The following is a 23,563-nucleotide window of genomic DNA, read 5'->3' as shown; positions in this document are numbered from 1 at the left end:
CCCCGAGACGCCACGTAAAATCTCACCCGATGCGCACCAAAGGAACCCAGCCTATGACACGGGGGGCCGGGTCCACAAGTCATACAGTTGGTGCGCTGCTCTCCGAGTGCGAAGAAGGCAAACCGCCATGCGAGGAGCGAACCGCCGCCGGCGGTAGCGTGCCTCGTCATCCCCACCAAAAACAACGGCCCAATCTATGACACGGGGGCCCAGGCCCACAAGTCATACTCCTTGGGCCTCGGCTCCTAGGTGTAGAAAGAGCGAACCGCCGCTCGCGCCAGTACTGCGCCTCCTCGGGGCCACCGCAGAAGACAGAGAAGGTGATTTTTTAAACCAATGCAGCGGTATCGAGGCGCCTCGCGCGTGGCCTGGCAAAACCATCAGGCGTGGGGGCCGCAGGTCAGTCAGCCGCGGGGATAGACATAGCAGTTGGCGTGACCGAAGGCGGATTGGTGGTGATTACGTCAGCAAACGCACGGAAGCGGCGCACCAATCGCCAATCAAGCTTTGGCCCCACCTACAGGCTTGTATCCTCCTCTGATGTGGGCCTGGGGGCCACTGTCGGTACCCTGAAACAGAGGTACCCCTAACTACAGTATGAAGACGCGATACCAACGCGGCTATCTCTAGTCACGTGGTAAATAGCGTCCGACCCCACCACGTGGATGGCTCTAGGACCGCCACATGGCCAGAGAAGATGATATACTCCAAGGTATCAACAGTGGGTCTAGACCCCCGTGGAAAGTGACGGACCCCTGTATATGCAGACCAGAGCTCCGGGTAAGATCCAGGACCTCCACGGGCACAAACCGGACCTCTCAGATGGGGTTTGGACCCCACTGTGTGGGGTCCGGGACCCTCACAGCGGGGTCCCGGGATTCTGGGACAGAGAATACCTAGGCATTAATCAAGGAGAGGCGGGGATCCGGAGCCGACACGTGTCTGGACCTTATCGTATAAGCTTCTGCTCCCCGCCCAGGCGGAGACCTGATGCTGCCACGTGACCTACTGCGTGTGACATAAGCCAACGGGCGAAGCCTAACATAAGGCCTCTGGGCTGCGCGGCCTCTGCATTTATTGCGGATAGGGCACGCCGCCTGTCCATTCCACTGACAGGTGATGTGCCGCCTCGGCATTTAATGAGCCCTGTCCATTCCACTGGCAGGCGATGTGCCGCCTCCGCATTCAATGAGACCTGTCCATTTTGCGGGCAGGCAGCAACCAGTCCATTCCACAGGCGGCGTGCCTGTCCAATCCACTGGCAGGCAGTACGCCCATGCTGCCGCGTGCACTACGCCCATCATTACTCGGGCGTCACCAAGGAAGCAGTCGCAGCATATCTACACTGCATGGACTACGGACAACATGGCGCCAGGAGATTGCTCAGGCATTAGCTACTTCTATAATGTATTCCCTCTGTTTTGCTCCTGGGCCCACATGTCGGGGCTCGGCATCCTTGTACGTGCCCCCCTTGAGCTATAAAAGGGAGGGCACACGACGTTACAAGACACACGCTCTCAGACTCACTTAGACCGACTCAGATTCAGTCAGACTCTCATACAATACACAAACAGTGGAGTAGGGTATTACGCTCTGGCGGCCTGAACCACTCTAAACCCTTGTGTGTTCTTGTGTTCATCTCGAATCCATCTAGCAGGCAAAATGCTTAGGCCCCTCCTCATCTTAGAATTTAGGGCGGGTGCGTTCCGCCACTCTGCCAGAGAATTTCCTCTCCGACACCGTCTAATCTCTGGATCAGCCGTACTTACTCCTGGTAGCTCTCTAGGATCATATATCGTCCCCATAAACCAACACGAGAAAACTTCCCGGTCGGTCATCCATCCCAAATTGCTACAATCCAAGCACGCTTAACTTGGAGGTTCTTTTAAGATAGGCTTCCGAAAAATAAGGCAAGACTTGCTCAAGCGGTTCGGGATGAAGGATGCCAAGCCCGCAAAGACATCCATGGGAACCGACGGACATGTTGACCACAACAAAGGAGGTAAGTCCGTTGATCAAAAGGCATACCAGTCTATGATAAGTTCTTTGCTTTATAAATGTTTATTAGCTCTCAAAATGATTATAAATGTTTGCTAGAAAAAAAATGAAACATTTGCAAATTTGAATTGTGAGCTAACAACTAAAATTGTGCAATTAGAGTCTAATGCTCCATCCTCATCTACCGATGATAGCCTTGTCAAAAAGAATGAAAAACTTAAGGCTAATATAACTAGCTCTTAAAAAGTTATTGAAAACTTGCTAGGAAAAAAATGGAAATCCTTAGCATACACAATAATGAGCTAACTACTAAGTTGGAAAACATCGGTAGCACCCTAGGAGCATATTTAGTTGAAATTCCTGAAATTATTAAGAAAGATGTGTCTACTTCTTGCTTTGATTTAATTAATGATTCTAATCCCTCTAATCAAGTTCTTGTTGAGAATGTTGTTATAGTAACATGTTCGAATGAGGTTGCAAAGGAGAATGAGCAATTAAGACAAGAAGTGGCTCGCCTATGCAAGGCTTTGTATGACAAGAAAGGCAAAACCAAACAAACCCAACCTCCATAGGATAACACCACTATGGAAGTGAACAAGCCTGTGGAGGGAGAAACTGTGATTTGTATGCTATGCCACAAGGATGGCCACAAGTCTTACCAATGCAAGGTGAAGACCGGGGATAAGCAAAAGCAAAAGCTAACAAGCAAAATCTCCAACACCTTCATCAACAAGGTGGACAAAAGGGTAGTTACACCATATTTGATCAAGAAGAATGTTGGAACTTGCTCTCTCCTGGGCAAGTTGATCCAACGAGGGAGTGGAAAGAGTGCAAGCAAGGTTTAACTCGGGACGGCAATTGCTCTATTAATCTCGCCTCTCAAGAGCACTGTACGGGGGTATTTATAGGTAACCGAGTGTCCAACGTCCCAATGTAAGGATGTTTATGCCCTCGGGCACCTGGACTATCCCCAGAATATTCCTATAAGGGAGGGTTACAGACTGTCATTACAGAAAAGCTATTACAAATCAGGCCTGTAACACACTTCTCCGTGCAGGGCCTGTTACAGTGGGCCGAATCCCACGTGGGCCTCCAGGTCGGCTGAGGACGTGGGATGGAGAGACTTCGCCATAGGCCTTCGTCTTGCAGTGAGGAGGACGAAGGGTGTGCCGCGTCGGTCATCTTGCCTTCGTTGGTGCAGCGAGGTGACGAAGGCCTGGAGCGAAGGGTAGCGTCTTTGCCTTTGCCCCAACATTTGCCCTCCGAGGGACCAGTTCGACTGAGTCATCTGGTGCCGAAGACGTCGCTAGATGGTGGAGACGCTGCCCTCGCTCAAAGTGGTTCCGCGGGGGTTTTCGATGTGACCATTGATGGACGTGGTACTGTTGGACTGCGGGCTTCCCAAAGCGTCGCGTCCTGTGTATAAAAAGGGGGCGGCACGGCTCAGGCTCTCTTACCTTTCTCTGCACCGCAAAACCCTAGCATTTTGAAACCGTTCGCCCGCTTGCCTGCCCTCCTTGTTCCCTTCATCGGAGATCTGGCCCGCGTCAAGCAGACCGCGCGCCGCCGCCGACGGTACGTAGCAATGTCGTCTTCTTCTTCATCCGCGGCGAATACGCCATTGGGCGAATCATCGTCCGAGGATACCTTCAGCGATTTGGCGGCGGTGGAGCTACACCCGGGCCACACGGTGGAGTTCGGCGTTTTGAGGATCTCCTCGGTTCGCGTGCAAGACATGCAGCAGTTGGGGTATTTTGGGAATGGAGTTAGATGAGTTCCGGGGCGGAAGAGATTCCTGAGTCGGAGGGTGAGATAGTTGTGTTCGAGGCATTTTTTACTGTCGGCCTTCGCCTACCTGTGCATCGTTTTGTGGCGGAGGTCTTGCAGAGGTATGACGTGCAGATCCACCAATTGACACCTAATGTCGTGGTGGCCCTGGCGAAGTATGTCTAGGCAGTGACTTCGTATGGCGGTCAGCCCTCCGTAGAGGTCTTCGCCAAGAATTATTGTCTGCACTGGCAGAAGAGAAAAATTGGGAGCAAGATTGCACAGTTTGGGTCGTGCACCTTTACGCCGAGGACTGGGAAGACTTCGGCGGAAGTTGTGGACCTAGTTCCCTGCTGCCACAACAAGTGGGGCAACTGGTATGATTATTGGTTTTATGTGTCGGGAGGCGAAGTCGAAGACCTCCCAGGACTCCCGGCGGCCGTGATGTGCTCTCACTGTTATGTGGCGTTCCCGCCGTTTGAGGTGGCAGAGGATGATAGGGACGAAGGGGCCCTTCGGTGTGCTGCCCTTGTGAGTAGCGAGCGCGATTTGGTTGAGGAATTCATCGGTTATGGAGTGTGGCCTTTGGCGCATGGCAGGGCACTGGGCGAAGTATGCCCTCACCAGATGCCCTCCCTGGGCGAGCAGCAAGTGCGGAGTCTGGCCTTCACGTTGGATCTGCACGGCCGGGACCCAGCTGCATTCGTGCGCGAAGTGGAGGACGGAGCTGTGAGGATTGTGGGGCGGTATGTGCCAAGGACGGAGGCTCTGCGGAGTTGGGATATTCGTGGATCCAACGTTCACCTGAATAGGGTCTTCGAGTTGAATCGTTTGTCGTACGTCGGCTATCCTGGGGATGATGCTATTGTGGCCGTCGATCGCCGTGGGAAGAAACCAGTGGTTGCGGCTGGGGAAGGTTCTTCATGGGAGGCTGCGCCGGCCATGAAGAAGAGAAAATTAGGTACTGCAGCTGAAGGGTTGGGGGTCTCCGATCGTTTTGCAGTAGAGTTAATGGGTACTTGCGTGGCCCTCGGGGGAAGGATGTCTTCACCCGAGCTCCGGGAGTCTTCGGCGCGAATGCTGAGGGTTACCGGGGGTCGATGGACAAGGAACGTTCTGATCCCCCGCGCGGCCGGCGAAGACATATTTACGTCCCGTATGGCTCGTGAGTTGAAGATTTTTCCTTATGGACGGAATATTGCTGTTGTTGTATCGGCAGTGATGGAGAAGGATCGTCAAGATGCGGCGCGGAAGCGTCGGGCGGTCACTAGGGTCGGGGACCCTTTCCGCGAGGCGAAGAAGGCACGGGGAGGAGCGAAGTCTACGGCCCCTGGCAGTAGCAAACCACCGCCGACTACGAAGTCGACCGCCCCCGGGCCCAGCAAGTCCTCGGCGGGTGCAAAAGCTGCAGCTTCTGGTGCGGGCAAGCTACCCTCGGCCGAGCCCGCGAAAGAGCGAAGGCTGCCGTCGCCAGCACGCACTGACGTGGCGGCGGCACGCGTTGCTGACTTTGACACGGACATCTGTGTGGGGGATTATCTCGTTGGTAAGTTTTTTTTGGGACTAGGTCTTAAACAATATCATGGTATAGGGTCGGATGTGGGACAGCTGGCTGTTGTCCCGACCCTGGTGACGGCCACTTCGCCGACGGCAACGGTTGGTGCGAAGGGTGCTTCGCAGGACCCGTGGTCCACCTTCTACGCGAGCAGAGAGATTTCATCGGCCGCCGCCGCTAAAGATGTGGCGGGCTCTGTGTCCCATCAGCTGAGTCATGCGTCGCAGTAGCTGAAGCATGTAAGTCGTGTTGGACTTCGATAGTTCATTGTTTTTATGTGATTGCGAATCTCATGGGTTTTTGTGGCAGGCGGCCGACTTCGCCGACCATGTCGCGTCGGGTGCTCTGACTTCGGAGTTTGCTGCTGAAATCGAGCGTCTCCGGGCGCAGCATACGGATGTTGTTCGAGAGAAGTCGGCTGCGGAAAACAAAAGTTGCAGGCTGACAGAGAGGTTGGCTGGTGCGGAGGCCGAGAAGGGGGATCTCCGGCGTCAGCTAGTGGAGGAGAGGAGGGACACGAACAAGGCCATTGCTGATGCGCAGGCTGCTCAAGTCGAGGCCAAACTTGCGCGGGCGGAGGCCAGTCTCGCCCACCAACGCGCCGAGGAGCTGGAGGCGAGGCTCAACAGCCTGCGCAACCGCGTTGACAAAACCGAGGCCTCGACACGCACGGAGGTCGAGCGGACACATGCGCAGTTTGTGGATGTGTACAGGGAGCTGAGTGCGCGGACCGCCGCCTTCGAAGCGCCCGGCCAAGAGGTGGGCCTCCGCTTCCTCGAGTGGCTACAGGAGGAGCTGGGGGTGCTCCCGACAATCGTGACGGGCCTCATGTCCTTTGCCTCCCTCGTCACCTGTGAGGGGGCTGTGAATGCTCTGTCCCGCGAGGGGTGAGAGCATTTCGAGGTCTTCGACCAGTCGGACGAAGCCTTCAAACGCGAAATCTTCCAGGTCGAGGACCCTACTCTGAAGCGGTCGGCGGGAGCACTCTTCGACAGGATTTGAGGCCCTCACGGCCGAGAGACGGTCCGGGAGAGGTCCGACCGGGCGATTGATCAGGTAAAGGCTCATCTTTGTGTTGTTATATGTGTGGGTATGTTTGGGTATGTGTGGTTTTGCTGACAGAATGCGCTATTGCTGTAGATGGCGCACGACGAAGAGGTGGAGGATCTTGGCGATCTGGACGGCACGTTGCCCGACAGCATGCTCCCCAGGGCATCGGGGGTGGAGCTGGCGCCGCCATCCGATGCGAGCAAGGGCCCCTCGATGACCCCCGCGCCGACTAGAGCTGGCGAAGACCCCGCGCTAGCCCCTGCGCTGACGGGTGGGGACGCGTCGAAGGCGATGGGCGAACCAGCTGCCGAAGACCCCGCGGCGGCGGCCGGGCCTTCGCAGGTGGCGGAATAGGGTTTTGGAGATTTTGAGTGTAAATTTTGTCTCTGTGATACTGAACCTCGGTTGCTGCGCAGGTTCCGACGTTTGGGCCTGCGCAAGCAACTGCTGCAGACAATACTGATTTTGTGGCGGCCTCAACCGTAGTGCCTGCCGATGATAGTTTGTTTGGTTCTGTGTCTGAGTGTTTTGAGTCCGATGGTGAATCTGGGAGTTCGTTTCCTTGGACGGAGGAGTCCTCGGATGAAGGCTTGGATTATTTTGTTGCGTTGGATGTGGCTGCGGCAGAGACTTCACCGCATGTGGAGGGTGCCGGGGATCTTCCTAGTGCGAGTACTGGGTGTAGGCAACGAAGGGTGGTGGGAAAACATAGTGTGAGCGAATTTTCGCGAAGTGGCAGGCGCCATCGTATGGGGATGGACCGTGGCCGTCTCCAAGTAGACCGGGTTGGTAAACGAGAATTGTTGTCCTCACCGACTGGGGCGAGCATAGGCGAGGGGGATCTCCGGAAGCTTTTTGAGGGTGAGGAATTGAGGATAATGCTGTTTAATTACAGGGAGATGGGTATCATCCCGAAGGTTGAGCCGATGTAGTATGTGATGCCCTCGTCGTGTGTATGTAATTGTAATTTGTACGGTAATGTGGCATGTTTGCCGTATTTGCACGCCTGTGTTGGTCCGGCTGCGCCTGTGGACGAATTTGAGCGGAGTGTCTTTTTAATGAGAGACTTCCATTAACTCGCTTGGTGTGCTATTCCAGCTGCACCCTTAGGCGACTTTTGCGTGGAGTGTCTTTTAGATAAAAGACTTCGATTAACGCACTTGTTGTGCTATTCTGGCTGCACCCTTAGGCGACTTTTAGCGCGGAGTGTCTTTTAGATAAAAGACTTCGATTAACGTACTTGTTGTGCTATTCCGGCTACACCCTTAGGTGACTTTTGTGTGGAGTGTCTTTTAGATAAAAGACTTCGATTAACGCGCTTGTTGTGCTATTCCGGCTGCACCCTTAGGCGACTTTTGCGTGGAGTGTCTTTTAGATAAAAGACTTCGATTAACGCACTTGTTGTGCTATTCCGGTTGCACCCTTAGGCGAGTTTTGCACGGGATGTCGCATGCGAGGATAGTCTGCGCTGCCTCTCGCGGTGACTTCGGAGTGGTCGAATGCCGAAGACCGTCGATGCGATCTTTTTTGACATGTTGTGTCTGAGTTTTTGCGGGGGATTTTTGTAGGTATATTACATGGCTCCGCCTCGTTAAAAACCTCACCCCCGGGAGGAAAAGAGTGTGGGCCGGAATAGTATTTTTGGTGGATTACAAGGGCGTGTGGGCCCTGAGGGTTTAAACAAAAAAGTTACGGAGATTGTCAATATTCCAGGAATTCTCTAAGTCTTCGCCGGATGGCGTTGTCAGCCTGTATGCGCTGGGGGATGCCTTCGATTTGACGATGAATGGACCCTCCCACTTCGGCTCCAGTTTGCCCCGTGACTCTGTCCGGGTGGTCTGGACGAGTACGAGGTCTCCTTCGTTGAACTCTCTTGGGACGATCGTGTGGTCTCGCCAGGCCTTGGTTTGAGCTTGGTATTTGTTGAGGGCCTGGAGGGCGAAGACGTGGTCTCCGTCGATGAGGTCTTTGAACGTTGGTTCGTCTACGTCAGGGACTGATGATGTGCTTGTTCGGGGCGACCCATGCTTTATCTCCTGCGGTGTCATGGCCTTCGATCCATATAGTAGACGAAAAGGTGTGAATCCGGTCACCCAGCATTCGGTCGTGTTTAGGGCCCAGACTACTTCGGGTAGCTGGTCAGCCCATTTACCCTTCTTGTCGTCGAGAAGCCTTTTCTTGATTGTAGTGAAAATCTTGTCGTTGGTGCGCTCGACGACGCCGTTGGATTGAGGGTGGTATACCGAGGCAAAGGCAAGCTTGGTGCCGATGGAGAAGCAGAAGTCCCTGAAGTCCTGGCTGTCAAACTGTTTTCCATTATCGACTGTAAGCTAGGACGGGACTCTGAATCGGCACACAATGTTTTGCCAGAAGAAATTCTAGGGAGTTTTCGACGTTATTGTGGATACTGCCCTGGCTTCGATCCACTTGGTAAAATATTCGACAGCGACGAAGGTGAACTTGAGGTTCCCTTGAGCCGTAGATAGTGGCCCGACGATATCCAGCCCCCAGCGTTGAAGTGGCCATGTGTGGGCAATCAGCTTGGTGAACTGCGAAGGGTTTCCCGAGCGGGGAGAAAACTTCTAGCAAGCTTCGCACGACCGCGTGACTCGATTCGCGGTGCAGATTATTGCAGGCCAGTAAAATCCTTGATGGATCACCTTGGCAGCGAGGGCCCTGGGCCCTGAGTGGGAGCCGCAAGTTCCCTGTGGACTTCGCGAAGGATTTGAATGCCTTCGGTTTCGGTTACGCATTTAAGCATGGGTTGACTGACCCCCTTCTTGTATAGCTGGCCCTCAATAAGTGTGAAGTCCCGGGTTCGGTGCTTGAGGCGCTTGGCCTCGTTAACGTCACTTGGGTGGTAATATCCTTGCAGGAACAGGGTTATTGGGGCCCGCCAATCTTTAGTCATGATGAGGTTGATGATGTGATGGCCCTCGGCGTCGTTGGTTACTTGTAGACCCTCTGGACTGCGGACGGCTGGTGTGCCAATGACATGGTAGAACACGTCGGAGGGCAGGGCTTCGCCTCTGGCCGCTGCCTTAGCCAACGCGTCGACCTCTTTGTTCCTGGCGCGGTCCACATGCTACAAGGTGAAGCCCTTGAATTGTCTCTCAAGACCGCGAACAGCCGTGAGATACTGCATAAGTGCGCGGTCTTTTGCTGAATATTCTTTTTTCGACCTGGCCGGCAACCACTTTGGAATCTGTCTTGATTATGTAGGTGGTGACACCAAGCGCTCTTAGCTTGCGAAGGCCCAGGATGACAGCTTCGTATTCTGCTACATTGTTGGTGCATCTGTCGGACTCCAGAGCAAAGCTGAGGTGTGCTACGTATCTGTGCTTGACGCCTGTGGGTGACGTGATGATTGCAGCTGCGTCTGCCCCCGCATGGCACCATGCGCCATCGCAGTGGATGGTCCACACCTTCTCTATAGGCTCGTCTTGCTGCCTTGTTGGCCCTATCCAATCAACGATGAAGTCTGCAAGGACCTGCGACTTGATTGTTGTCCTGGGTTCGAAGGTAATATGGTAGCTGGAGAGCTCGGCTGCCCATTTGGCGATCCGGACAGACGCCTCTGGGTTGCGGAACAGTTCTCCCAGTCCCCTGTTCGAAGTGACCCGCACCTTGAATGCCTCGAAGTAGTGGCGTAGCTTGCGCGATGCCATGACGATTGCGTAGGAGATTTTTTCCAATTCGATCATGTTGCACTTGGACGTCGTGAGGACCTCGGAGATGTAGTAGACTAGACACTGTCGGGTCGTGCCTTCCCTGTCTTGCTCTTGGACTAGGGCTGCGCTGACTGCATATGGTGAGGCGGCGATGTAGAGCAGCAGAGGCAGCAAGGGGTCTAGACTGGTGAGAATGGCCAAGTTTGACAGGTGCTGCTTGAGTGATGCGAAGGCTGCCACCTGTTCTGGTCCCCACGCGAAGTCTTTCGTGCCACGCAGTGTCTTGAGGAAAGGTAGACTCCGCTCTGCAGACTTGGAGATGAATCTATTCAGAGCGACTAATCTGCCTGTCAGATGCTGGACGTCCCTGGTTGACTGCGAGGGTGTCATGTTGGTGATTGCTTGAATCTTGGTCGGGTTGGCCTCGATCCCGCGGTGCGACACCAGGTAGCCCAGTATCTTCCCCTGGCGAACTTCGAAGACGCACTTCTCGGGGTTGAGGCGAAGTCGTGCGTCCCGCATATTTGCGAATGTCTCTGTGAGGTCAGCCAGGTGTTCCTCTTTATTTTTGCTGGCGACGACGATGTCGTCCACATACGTGAAAATGTTCCGGCCTACTTGGCTCTTGAGCACCGTCTTGGTGAGGCGAGAGAAGGTTGACCCAGCGTTCTTGAGTCCCTCCAGCATCCTGATGAAGAAGTATGTGCCGAAGGGTGTGATGAAACTGGTGCTGGTCTTGTCTTCCTCCTTCATGTATATTTGGTGGTAGCCAGAGAAGCAGTCGAGAAGTGACATGACTTCGCATCCGGCTGCACTATCGACTATCTTGTCGATTCGTGGCAGGGGGAAATTATCCTTGGGGCAGGCCTTGTTGAGGCTGGTGAAATCGATGCACATCCGCCACTTGCCGCTTTTCTTTTGCACCATGACTACGTTGGCGAGCCACGTAGGGTAGGCGACTGGTACGATGAAATTGGCCTCCAGCAGGCGGTGTACTTCGGCTTTGGTGGCTTCTATTTTTTTCATCGGACATTTTGCGCAACCGCTGCTTCTTTGGGTGCACCGAAGGGTCGATGCCCAGACTGTGCTCGATGACGGCGCGACTGACTCCGACCAGGTCGAGGGCAGACCAAGAGAAGACATCCTTATTTCTAGAGAGACAAGAGATGAGTTTCTCCTCGTCTTGCGAAGTCAGGTCTTCGCTTATAATGACTGTTTGCTTGGGCGTCGCCGGGTCGAGGGGAACTGTCTTTGTTCCGTCGTTGCTCTGCAGGTGTGCCTTTTCATGTTCGTTGGCGGCTGGGCGGGTAGCCTTGGAGACTTCGCGCTGCGTCGTAAGGCAGTGTATGTTCCGTTGACCTGGAACGAAGTCTCTCTCAATGTTACACGCAGTCTGCTGGTTACCGTAAACCGTTATTGCACCTTGCGGACCCGAAATTTTCATGCAGAGGTATAATCCGTGAATGGCCGCTTCAAATTTATTGATAGAGCCCTGACCCATTATGGTGTTGTAGGGATAGACCATGTCGACGATTTCAAAGGTGACCTGTTCGCTTCGTGCATTGGGTGCTACGCCGAAGGATAGGGGTAGCTCTATCTTGCCCACAGGGAAGGTGCCCTTGGCGCCGAAGCCATATAGAGGATTGTCCGAAGGCTTGAGTAAGCTGTGGCTGATGCCCATGCGGTCGAAGGCGTGGAGGAAGATGATCTTCGCCTGGCTGCCGTTGTCAACGAGGACTTTGTGCAGGTCCCAGCCTGCCACACTGCAGTTGATTACCATGGCGTCGATGTGGGGTGCACTGCGCAGATCAACATCTCTGGCGTCAAAGGTTAGTGGCATATGTGACCACTTCGTCTGCATGACTAGGTCGGTGATGGCAACGTGGTTGATGCTTCGGTAGTGATCCCTCTTTTGCCGCTTCGTGTCGAAGTCGACGCTAGACCCTCCGGTGATCATGTGAATGACTCCATGATACGGCTGATCGGCGAAGTCTTCTTGTTTTGGTGCTTGGGGGTGATTTTGGTGGTGTGGAGGCGGGAGTGGAGGTGGTACGACTTGTACCTCCTGGTGGTGCTGATATCCGTGGTTGGGTAGATGTTGGGCGTGGCTGTGGTTGTATGGTTGTGGGTGGTGGTGTTGATATGTGTGCGCGACCACTCTTTGGTTGTCGGCTGGTTGTGCTCGAGACATCCTGTCCCTGGTGGCCTTCGTTTCAGGGTAGTCCCTCGTTGGGTGCGCGTAGTCTTCGCCATGAAACAGGCAGTAATGCCTGCGTGGTTGTTGCGCTCGTCCCCGGCCCCGGCCACGCGTGCCATTGTCGCGGCCCTGGCAGGGATAATCTTGACGGCGAGCGGCCTCGCCGGTGGGGTGCTGGTTGGCTATGTTGTGCACCTGCTGCTGACTTCGGCTGTCCCGCCCGGAGTCTGACTGTGGGGGCCTTGTCCAGGTCTGACTGGACTGCGGAGGGTCTTTAGGCTTTCTCTAAGACTCGACCTTGCGCTGATGGAGCTCTTCGGATTTGGCGTACTTCTCGAACAGCTGATAGAGCTCTTGGAGATTTTTGGGTGGGTCCCTGATGCAGTGACTGTATAGGACGCCAGCCCGAAGGCCACTGATGGCGTAGTGTATGGCAATTTGGTCGTCGACCGAAGGCAGTTGTGACTTGAGAGTCAGGAACTTGCGGTAGTACTCCCGTAGGGTTTCCTTCTCTTGCTGTTTGCAGAGTGACAGCTCGGCCAAGGCATCGGTGTCTGGGCGGTACCCTTGGAAGTTAAGCAGAAACTTGTCTCGAAGACTTCTCTAGGAGTCGATGGACAATGGGGGCAACCTGGTGTACCAGGTCAAGGCCGGACCCTCGAGGGCGATGATGAAGGATTTAGCCATTGTGGCGTCGTCCCCTCCGGATGATGCCACGGCGACTTGATAGCTCATGATGTATTGTGCTGGGTCGGTGCTGCCGTTGTATTTGGGGTAGGTCTCTGCCCTGAAGTTGGCGGGCCATGGTGACACTTGGAGTTGCCGCGCCAGGGGGCTTCGCTCATCAAGGTAGTTGATGCCTTGGAAAGCTGCGGCGTGCGGGATGAAGGGTCCGCGCTGGGGAACGAATAAGTCTCCGGCTGGCGCACGTTGTTGGAAGGGCGGGCCGTGCTGCGGATCGTGTTGGCCTTTGTGCTGCATGAGCGCAATCTCTTGCTCGAGTTCCCGAGCCCTCTGCTCCTCGGCTCATATCATCTGGCGCACCTTGGCTTGTGCGGAGACACGTTGGCGCTTGGCCTCGAGGATTTCTTTCTACTTTTGGAGGTTGCGGTTCTTGATGCGCAGGGCCCGTAGCTGTAGCTGTTCTTCTGCTGAGACGCCAATGACTTCGCCGTCCTTTGTTGCGTCCTCGCCCTCTAGTGAAGCGAAGCCTGGGGGTGGTGCTTGTGGTTGTCCTCCGGAGCTGCAGGTGCGGAGGGTGCCTTCGGGAGTGGGTTGATCGTTGCGCTGTCTCTTGCTGAGTGCTTCGTCTTCGCAGGCTTCTTGGTGGGTGTTGTCTACGAGGGCCTTGCCCTTTTTCTCAGCTAGCAGTGCTGCCTTCGCTGCTTCGTCGACGGATGGGGCTGCCTTCGAACTAGCTCTCTTGGGTGCCATCGCGGGTGGTTTGTTCGTAGCACGAACGGTGGGCGCCAAATGTTGGAACTTGCTCTCCTGGGCAAGTTGATCCAACGGGGGAGTGGAAAGAGTGCAAGCAAGGTTTAACTCGGGATGGCAATTGCTCTGTTAATCTCGCCTCTCAAGGGCACTGTACGGGGGTATTTATAGGTAGTCGAGTGTCCAACGTCCCAATGTAAGGACGTTTATGCCCTCGGGCACCTGGACTATCCCCGAAATATTCCCATAAGGGAGGGTTACAGACTATCATTACAGAAAAGCTATTACAAATCAGGCCCGTAACACGCTTCTCCATGCGGGGCCTGTTACAGTGGGCCGAATCCCACGTGGGCCTCCAGGTCGGGTGAGGACGTGGGATGGAGAGACTTCGTCGTATGCCTTCGTCTTGCAGTGAGGAGGACGAAGGGTGGGCCACGCCGGTCATCTTGCCTCCGTTGGTGCAGCGAGGTGACGAAGTCCTGGAGCGAAGGGTAGCGTCTTCGCCTTCGCCCCAACAAAGAAAAATAGAAAGGTGATAGCGATCAAGGCCAACAAGCAAGCCAACAAAGGAAAGGGGACCAAACGCATCTGGGTGCCAAAGGAGATTATCTCAACCATGAAAAGCACCAAGAAGGTTTGGATCCCAAGAGGGAAGTGAGAAGTTCAAAGGACCGCGGGGAATTTGGAGACTTGGCAAAATTGGGATGTATATCATGGGATGCATCATATTGGATCAAGTCTATTACCAAGTGGGTTAGTAAATACTTTGGATCCAAATTCTCCACCCATGACTAAGGTAACTAGATTTATTGTATTTCTTGTTTTTAGATATGCGTATATATTCTCTTGTATCTAGTTTTTACCTTACATGCCCAGTTTTACATGTGATATTTACTTTTGATCAGAATTGCATGCATACTAGGTCAATCATAAGGTAGGAATGCTCGTTTTCAATTCATATTCTTGAGCAAACCTACATGGTTTAAAATGTTTAGTTAAACACGACACATAGCTTATTTAACATTCCTAAGTGTATGACACTAATGCTCCAAAGTTTATATCCTACTAGTGGTATTCTCCAAGTAGTGTCATTTTGACTTAAATGTGCTAATGCTCGGTTTATAGATAATTTTCCCCTCTTGATCTTAAAATCGAAGTGCATGTCTCCTACAAGTATGCAAAACTTGTATGCGCATCTTTAGGGTGAGGTTACTCTATAATCTAAGTCTTTGAGACTAACACCTGTTTTCAAGTCTATTATATGTAGTAGTCTCATAGAAGGAAAATGGCATCCTCGAAGAAAGACAATAAGCTTTCACTGCAAATCTATAAGTATTTTCATATTCCACAAGTGGGTTCATTCCACATTTGGTATCATCTACACGTCTTCTCCAGATTTTGATTAAGACTATATTTCATATCTTATGCTTCATATGTTGCTATAAATGCATATGTTGTTAAAATATATCTTTTACCTATGCATAGGGGGAGTTAGTATAATCAAATCATATCTTGTACCTCTCTTTCTCATATGATTTTCCTAAGTAGAGGATCTCCGACAGGGGGGTATATCTTCGTCTATGACAAAGGAGAAGAATATGCTTTCAAAGGGGGAGAACACTCTTTTAGGGGTAGTAATCTTTTAGATCTACAAGTGTTAAATATTTTAGAGGGCAAGTCTTATTTGCTTCCTATACGCTTTTATTGTCTTCCTTTATGGTGCTTGATTCCAAAGGCGGAGAAGTTTAAGGGACCAAAGCAACTCAAAATATATCAAACACCAAACACCACCCATTTTCAAAAATTTAAAATCTTGATCTTACAAAGTGGTTTTGGTTATACAAGTATCTTTGGTCTAAAATAGGAAGTAGGTAGATTATGGAGTTAGGGGAGGATTAAGTCCATAATCTCACCTTATGGGGACATTCATGCATCCTAGCAAGTAGATTGCATATTTTCATCAAAATGTTTGTTATATTTGCTTGCATTGGTTGTGTTGTCATCAATCACCAAAAAGGGGTAGATTGTAAGGAAAACGGACCCTAGGCCATTTGGCTAAGTGATTTTGGTGTTTGATGATCAACATAACCTTGTGGACTAATGTGTTTGCTAGTGTTTGTGTTTGTAGTTCACAGGATGCGAAGAGGATTGGACTAAGGCACTGAGGATGCAACACCTCAAATGAAGACCTAAAAGATGTGTAAAAGTCCAAGACTCAAGAACAAAAGAAGCCCAAAAGAAACAATGAAGAAATACATAAAGTGGGCAGTCAGCCAGCACCCTGGTGGCGCACCAGACAGTCAATAGTACATGTCCGATGTGCACCGGAATGTCCGGTGTGCACCAGACTGTCCGGTATGCACCGGACTGTCCGGTGTGTGACCCGACAGTCTGAGTAGAGAGGACCGCGGCCAGGGACTCTCAGGGCAGTAGCACTGGACTGTCCGATTTGCACCGGACAGTCTGGGTAATGGTCAGATCCAACGGTCGACTACTACAGACCCCAACGGCCGATTGATGTGGCCAGGGCACCGGACATGTCTGGTGTGCACCGGACTGTCTGGTGCGCCCGACGACAGAGCAGTCAACTTTCTGTCCAATGACTATAATTGAGGGGAGTGTATATATACCTCTCCAACCGGCCATTTGAAGGTGTGGGAGACCAAGCAACATAGCAAGACATATTGTAGACATTTTCAAGTGCTCATACACCCAAGTGCTTAATAGAATCACTCGGTGATTAGCGTAGGTGCCTTACGAAGTACTTAGATTAGTTAGACCGCTTATGCGCTTGCTCTAGGTGAATCCTAGTTAGTTGAGTAGGTTTAGAAAAAACACATAACCCCTTGGCTTTTGCGCGAGACGTTGTAATTGTACCGAGTGGGGCGAGATTCTTGTGAGACCGTGACTCACGGTTGCTACATTTTACCAGAAGGAACGAGGCCCGCGGCGTTTCGGCCGGAAGCTCGATAGTGGAGACAACGGGGAGCGTCTGAGAGGAGCCGGAAGCGAAGCACCACTTGCGTGTGGAGAAGGACCATGGCTCTCTACAAAGTTACTCGACCGAGGTGCTTGGCCCTCGCGTGGGCTCCCCTTTGCTTAGGGGCACCAACGAGTATTAGTCGGAACCTTACATGGTTCCGGATAGCTCGGTAAAAATATCGACGTCATCCAAAAGAGTTTGTATCTATAACTTTCTCTTTATCTTCCGCATTTATATTAAGTAAATAAGTGCAATCTCGTCTTTCAACCTAGAATATTTCGTATTGAAACTTAGTCTTTGCGGTAGAGCTAGCAACACTTAGACAAAACCTAGTTTGTACATTATAGACTGTTTATTTATATAGGTTTGCTCTAGAAATTTAACTGTGGCCTAGTTTAGAGAATAGTTTTAGAAGTCCTAATTCACCTCTCCTCTTAGGCGTCACCGTTTCCTGCAAGCTCGATGAAAATCATTGACCAAGAGGTAATCATTTCATGAGCAAGATTACGACAGTGTATTCTCTTAGGCCCTGTTCGTTTTGTGTCAATCCATAAGGATTGAGGGGGATTAAATCCCCTACAAGTCAAAATCCTCTCCAATCTCTTCCAATCCCCCTCAATCCCTATGGTTTTGGGATCAAACGAACATGGCCTTAGAGGGTAAAATCCATAGGGCCAACGAACACAATTCCATATCGTTATAGATGCCGAAGGATTCAACATTTTATAGTTAAGAGTGCTAACAGCGGTTAGATCTATTACCACATATGTTAATGACCATCAATTACATGGCGATCAGCATGACATATTCAATCAAAACAAAGATCTAACCATTAGTCAAGATGCAAAATAGCTGATTGGAGTGATCGAAGAACCGAGCTACTTTAAGATTCTGTAATTGTTAACAAAGAGGAACTTATACATTGTTAATTACAAATTACATCTCGGCATCTCGTAAGTCCCCACTAGCACAGAGAAACCGAGCGCCAAGCAACGTAAGCACGCTAGCTGTACAGTACATGTACAGCCAGTACGGCACGCTAGCTTCACCTGCAAGCGCAAGGTCACTGTCCGTCCCGCGGCGTGGGCTGCCCCAGCGCCAGTGTGGCCGTGTCCTGCCACAGTCGCGCCTCCATCTCCTTCTCTGTCAGCTTTCGCTGCGCGCGCCGCAGCGCCGACTCCAGCGCCTCGATCCGCTCCCTGTCCCGGCGGTGCTGGAGCTCGTGCAGCCTCCGCTCCAGCTCCGTCGCGGAGACTCCAACCTCGTGCCGCCTCCCGCACGACTCGCCGTCGTCGTCGTCGCTCTCGTCGACCGCGGCGCCTCGCTGGGAATTCCCGCCGCCGGTGCCGAAGCGCCCTCCCTCCAGCTCGATGAACTCGCCGTCGGACGGCGACTGGACCCAGCACTAACCAAACGCGCGAAACCAGAGGATCAGAATGCGCCAGCCCGTTGATTCCGTTCGCGGACGACATGCACGCACGCACACGCGACGCGGATAAAGTTCTGAACCTGATCGGGAGTTTCTCGCTCGGTGGTGCACTTCCACTCTGGCTCCGACGTCCACTCCCCGTCCTCGCCGCGCCGGATCTCCAGGCAGTTGGTGCTCGTGTCCGAGACGCAGCTCGACGACACAGTGGAAGTCGACGACGGCCGCAGGTTGTTGCAGGTTTTCGGTGCGACAAGGACGACGTGGTCCGCGGAGCCGGCCTTCACCCTGCTAGCCTCGTCTCGGATCTCCTTGAGCAGCGTCTCCATCTGCGCGCGCACCTCGGCCATCCGGTTGAGCTCCACACATGTCCTCGCAAGGAGGAAGAGCATGCTTAGCCCCATGCCGGTTTGTCCGGTCGCCACACTACTACCGCCGCCGCCGCTGCTTCCCGCCGCCGCTTGCTTCCATCCTGCGATATATATGGTGGCCGGGATCAAGGCCCTGGAACAGGCAGGGACCGATCGACGGCACGACTGCACAAAGAGAGAATGATCACGCGCCCGCGCACCTGAGGAGCCCACCGACGCGTCCTCGCTCTTCTCGGCCGCGGCGACCTCCTTCCGGCCACCCCTTCCGCCGCGCTTCCTCCCGAGCCTGCCGAACCGGATCCTGGCGCAGGTGAACCTCGGGAGCCGCAGCTGCGGCGGCGTCTCCGGGGAAGGCGGCGATGCCTCCTCGCCTTCGCCTAGGCAGTCGTAGATCGTCATCCTGTTCGTTGTAAGCGTCGCCTCTGCTTCCCCGATGTCGCCGGCGGAGGCCATCGCACGAGCAAGAGCTCAGAGACGGCTCGGCGGGTGAAGCGCGCGCGTCGTGTGGGCGTGGGCCGTGTGGCGTGGATCGGCCGAAGTGGACAGTGGAGTAGAGTGGACAGGAGAGGGGTGGGGAAGCAATGGAGACGGCGATAGTACGGTGTGGGCACGCGACACGTCGTCGTGTTCCTGTTGCCGGACCGTGGCAGCTGCCTCAGAGAACAACATTCCATTTCCTGTAGAGAACTGTATTGACGAAGGGGGGAAATCACGAGTTTCTTCAATGTGACTTTGCCTATTTCAATGCGAAGTTCGACCCATGCTAGATAGTAAGCGGAGGGCTGTGCATGCATGACACACTGCCATTACAGGGGTGGTTTGTCATCCAACTAAGACTTAGTTTGTGTACTCTAGTATTAACCTCAATCCACGTGTGTTGAGGTGTATTGGAGTGTAATTTAAACTAATTTATACCTCAATCCACCTCAACACATGTGGATTGGGGTCAATACTAGAGTACCCAAACAAAACCTAAAAGTTTAGTCCGTGTCAAATTCAATATTTAAATAATAATTCTGGATATTAAATATAATTATTAAAATATGATTAAAGAGTGTTTAGAGAGGAACGGGTTCAGCTTAAAATCTAAGTGGGGGGCTAATGTGTGAGTGAAGACCTAAATAGTCCTACTAACTAATGAGTTTATGTATCTATAATAAATAATATAGGAGGTCCACTAAAACTAGAAAATTGACTACAACGTGGGTTCACCCCTATGTTTGGTTCCACCCAACTAAAGTTTAATCCATGTCACATAAAATATTTGATAATTACGAGTATTAAATATAGTCTAATGATAAATCTTATTACATAGTCTAGACGAGATAAATTTATTAAACCTAATTAAACCTGTATGTAGTACTCATAATTGAATTTAAACATTTGATGTGACACGAACTAAACTTTAATCAGAGAAACCTAACATCGATTATAAAATAATTACATAGATAAAGACTAAAAGACTAGACGAATTTATTAAATCTAATTAAGCTTATATTTAGTACTCATAAATGATCAAATATTTGATACTAAATAAACTAAACTTTAGTGAGAGGAACCAAATACCCACACTTACTCACTGTTGACACCTTTTTGGAGGCGCCAATCACTCAAAAGAACCAGCGGCGGTGCCCTCTACACAGGGGGCCGGACGGTCCGCGGCCTGGTGCGAGGCGTGGTGGTGCTCTCTGCACAGGCGCGGACGGTCCACGGCTAGGGGCCGGACGGTCCGCGACCTGGTACAGGGGCTGGCGATCCCTGCCTGACGGTCGGACGGTCCGCGCCTACAGGCCGGACGGTCCGCGCGTGCGCAGGGGCGGCGAAGGTCGCCGGAGGCGCCTGGATCTCGCTCCCGGGAGGGACCCCGTCGGGGAGGAGAGATCCTAGGAGTTGCCTAGGCTCGGGCAGACCGACCTAGACTCCTCTAATCGACGTAGAGTCGAGGAGAGGCAGAGAATTTGTGGATTGGAATACTAAACTAGGGCTAAACTAGAACTAGACTACAACTACTCCTAATTGTGCTGGAAATAAATGCGAAATAGAAGTGGTATTGGTTCGATTGTTGGGGGTTCAATCGGCCGTAGCCCTTCATCTATATAAAGGGGAGGTCTGGATCCGTTTCCAACTGTTTCCCGAGTTAATCCTGTGGTTTTAGGTAACAAATCCCGCGAGAAACTAGGAACCCTAACTGACTCTGCGCGCGCGGACCGTCCGCGCCACCACCGCGGACAGTCCGGACCGCGGACCGTCCGGCCTCGGGGCCGGACCGTCCGCACTGCTCTTTTTAGAGCTCAACATATGCCCCCTGCCTTTTGGTGAAGGTTGACGAACCAAAAGCATATGAACTAAACCTGATGTAGGTCACCGGCTTTTCGATATGGAGATTATTCAATAAAGCACCAATATAAAGGTCGTTTCGGATTGTATCTTTCTCGGCCATGACCATTTGATCAATGGATCAAAATGAATAGAATGGAGGTGCCCCCCAGTCTGGATAGACGAAGGGACTATACATGTACCATGGATTCATCATCGTGCGATTCCATGTTTGAACATGATAATATACCGACGATGAGTAAATAGGTGGAAAGTACCCTGGTCTCATAGAATGAATAGGCGATGCTTGTTGTGTCGCCTTTCGGGTCGTTTCGTTTGACCGTTTTGTTTTAGCAGGTGACCGGAGTTTCTTTGTTGACCGATCACGTGGAATAGTCTTTTTGCTAGTATTTTTGGAGAGCAACTGATCAAAAGTAGGATCGGCTTTGATCAGCCGATTATATGTGCTTTGACCTTGCGTCTTTTTCCTTGCTTTGTGTAGAGGTTGACGCCTTTGGTCATAGGTGGACTGTCCGGCTGAGTTAGCCGGACCGTTTGTCTGAGCACCGGATTGTCCGCACGTAGGTGCCGGACCATCTACGATGCTGGGGCTAGGCTGATGTGTTTGGTTTATTAACCGTGCCTGCCCCCCGGCGTCTTCGGACCTTTTAGCCTTCTCGTCCGAAGCCTTTCGAGTAATCTCCTTTTGTGATATATCTGACATGCGAGGATTGCTGATGACGATGTCCTTGCCTTTGCCTTTATCGGCCATTTCGGGCCGAACCAAGACCTTTTTGCATGTGAGTTCTATTGTATTAACAGGAAAGGGTTGTGTGTCTACTTGCATCTCCTGAAAAGCCAATCGACCCTCATTTATGGCCGATTGTATCTGTCGACGAAAAACATTACAATCATTGGTGGCATGAGAAAAGGAATTATGCCACTTACAATAAGCACGCCTCTTTAATTCATCAGGAGGAGGAATAGTATGAGTTAATTTAATGTTGTCGTTTTTCAGTAACTCGTCAAATATTTTATCGCATTTGGCAACATTAAAAGTAAACTTAACTTCCTCTTGTCGATTCTTTCGAATCGATTGTAAAGCAGAACACGCTGAAGGTTTAGCCTGTCCCGGCCAAACCAGTTCGGCGGTGTATACATCCGTGGATCCATCGTCCGAATTATCGTATCCCACTAGATGCATCTTATGGCTAGCCGATTTTGATGTTTCCTTACTTCGGCTTTCACAGGTCATAGCCCGCTGGTGTAAGTGCACTAGTGAAAAGAATTGGGTGCCATCTAATTTTTCTTTTAAGTTGGGTCGCAACCCATTGAAAGCTAGCCCTGTCAGTTGTTTTTCTGCGACATGAATCTGAAAGCATCAGTTTCTAGTGTCCCGGAATCTCCGGATATAGTCATTAACCGATTCTTCAGGCCCCTGTCGGACTGAAGCTAAGTCAGCCAATTCTAACTCATGTTCTCCTGAGAAGAAGTGTTCATGAAATTTCTGCTCTAATTCTTCCCAAGAGTTAATAGAATTTGGTGGCAAAGCTGCGTACCATGCAAATGCAGTATCAGTAAGGGACAACGAGAATAAACGAACGCGGTAGGCTTCCCCATCAGCCAATTCTCCCAAGTGTGCTATGAATTGGCTTATATGTTCGTGTGTGCTTTTCCCACTTTCACCAGAAAACTTAGAGAAGTCTGGTATTCTAGTTCCCTGTGGGTATGGCACGATGTCGAATCGGTGGCTATAAGGCTTCCGATACGATTGCCCTGTACCTGACACACTAACACCGAGTTTGTCCCTGAACATCCCAGCTACCTCGTCTCTGACCCTCTCTGCCATGTCTGGCGACCATCCATTGAGTTTGTGGGTGGAGATTTCAGGTTGCCTGACATTACTCTGTCGGCTTTCCTCCCAGGTATGTTTGAGGTGTGTGTTAGGTGTCCTATTAATGTCACCAGCTCCTGCCCTATACCCCTCAGGCTCTCTTGTGGCCGAATAGTATTCAGCCCTATGTCCATGAGGTGGTATGGCATGATTATAATGTGTTGCTGGTGGGGCACCATAATGTTGCTGCGATGAATGTGGGAACTGTGCGTATTGCGCACCTCTCGGCTCTGTGTATGCATATCCGGACGGTCCGGCGTAAGAGGCCGAATGGTCCGCGATCTGGCCAAATGGTCTGAAGGTATATCCGGATTGTCCAGCCGTATATGGTGCTACGTGGGTAGTCTCGTACCCAGACCGTCTATCGTAAAGAACTGGACGGTCCGCGATCGGGCCGAATGGTCCAGGGCTGTACCCGGATGGATCAGCCATATATGGCGTGACTTGGACAGTCTGCGCATGGACTCGTGTAGAGTCGGATGGTCCAGCGTAATACGTCGGCCGGTTCATGCCATATCCGGACGGTCCGGCATAAGATGGCGGTTGGTCCGCAACATATCCGGACGGTCCGGCGTGATGCACCGGACGGTCCGTGATGGGGCCGAAGTATTCAGGGTTGTATCCTGATGGTCCGGCCATGTACGGTGCGACCTGAGTGTTTTGTGTGCGGGCCTGTATCTGGTCGGACGGTCCAGCTGAAAGTTGCCTAGAGGGGGGGTGAATAGGCAAGTTAAAACTTTTTCAACAAAAACTAGAAGCAAACTGGGTAAAACTGAATTGATCTCGAAATTCACCCAGTTCACTTTGGAAATGAGATGTCCTAAATGATCCACAGGGTTCGAAGTAGTAGATCTGAGAAGGGCACTTCTCAAAATCCACACACCAAAAAGATATAAACAAA

At 51.9% G+C, this 23,563-nt stretch overlaps 1 protein-coding gene across 1 annotated transcript; it reads right to left on the bottom strand.

Annotated features, from left to right (window-relative positions):
* Positions 1-17,510: 17,510 nt before the first annotated feature.
* Positions 17,511-18,963, bottom strand: LOC100275772 (uncharacterized). Its single transcript, NM_001398264.1, has 3 exons — positions 18,653-18,963; positions 18,165-18,553; positions 17,511-18,060 (listed from the first exon to the last, which is right to left on the bottom strand). Exons 1-3 carry the CDS (start codon positions 18,903-18,905, stop codon positions 17,719-17,721), a joined length of 984 nt encoding a protein of 327 aa, NP_001385193.1. The 5' UTR covers positions 18,906-18,963; the 3' UTR covers positions 17,511-17,718.
* Between the last annotated feature and the right edge of the window lie 4,600 nt (positions 18,964-23,563).

The sequence above is a fragment of the Zea mays genome, chromosome 5 (genome assembly GCF_902167145.1).
Source record: "Zea mays cultivar B73 chromosome 5, Zm-B73-REFERENCE-NAM-5.0, whole genome shotgun sequence".
Taxonomy (NCBI): domain Eukaryota; kingdom Viridiplantae; phylum Streptophyta; class Magnoliopsida; order Poales; family Poaceae; genus Zea; species Zea mays.
The sequence above is the reverse complement of the archived record's forward strand: the minus strand, read 5'-3'. Positions and strand labels throughout refer to the sequence as shown.

Coding starts and splice junctions, on each gene's coding strand:
- LOC100275772 (NM_001398264.1), bottom strand. CDS start 18,905: ATGGCCTCCGCCGGCGACATCGGGGAAGCAGAGGCGACGCTTACAACG. Junction 18,554..18,652: donor CGCGTCGGTGGGCTCCTCAG/GTGCGCGGGCGC, acceptor TATATATCGCAG/GATGGAAGCAAGCGGCGGCG. Junction 18,061..18,164: donor AGCGAGAAACTCCCGATCAG/GTTCAGAACTTT, acceptor GCGTTTGGTTAG/TGCTGGGTCCAGTCGCCGTC.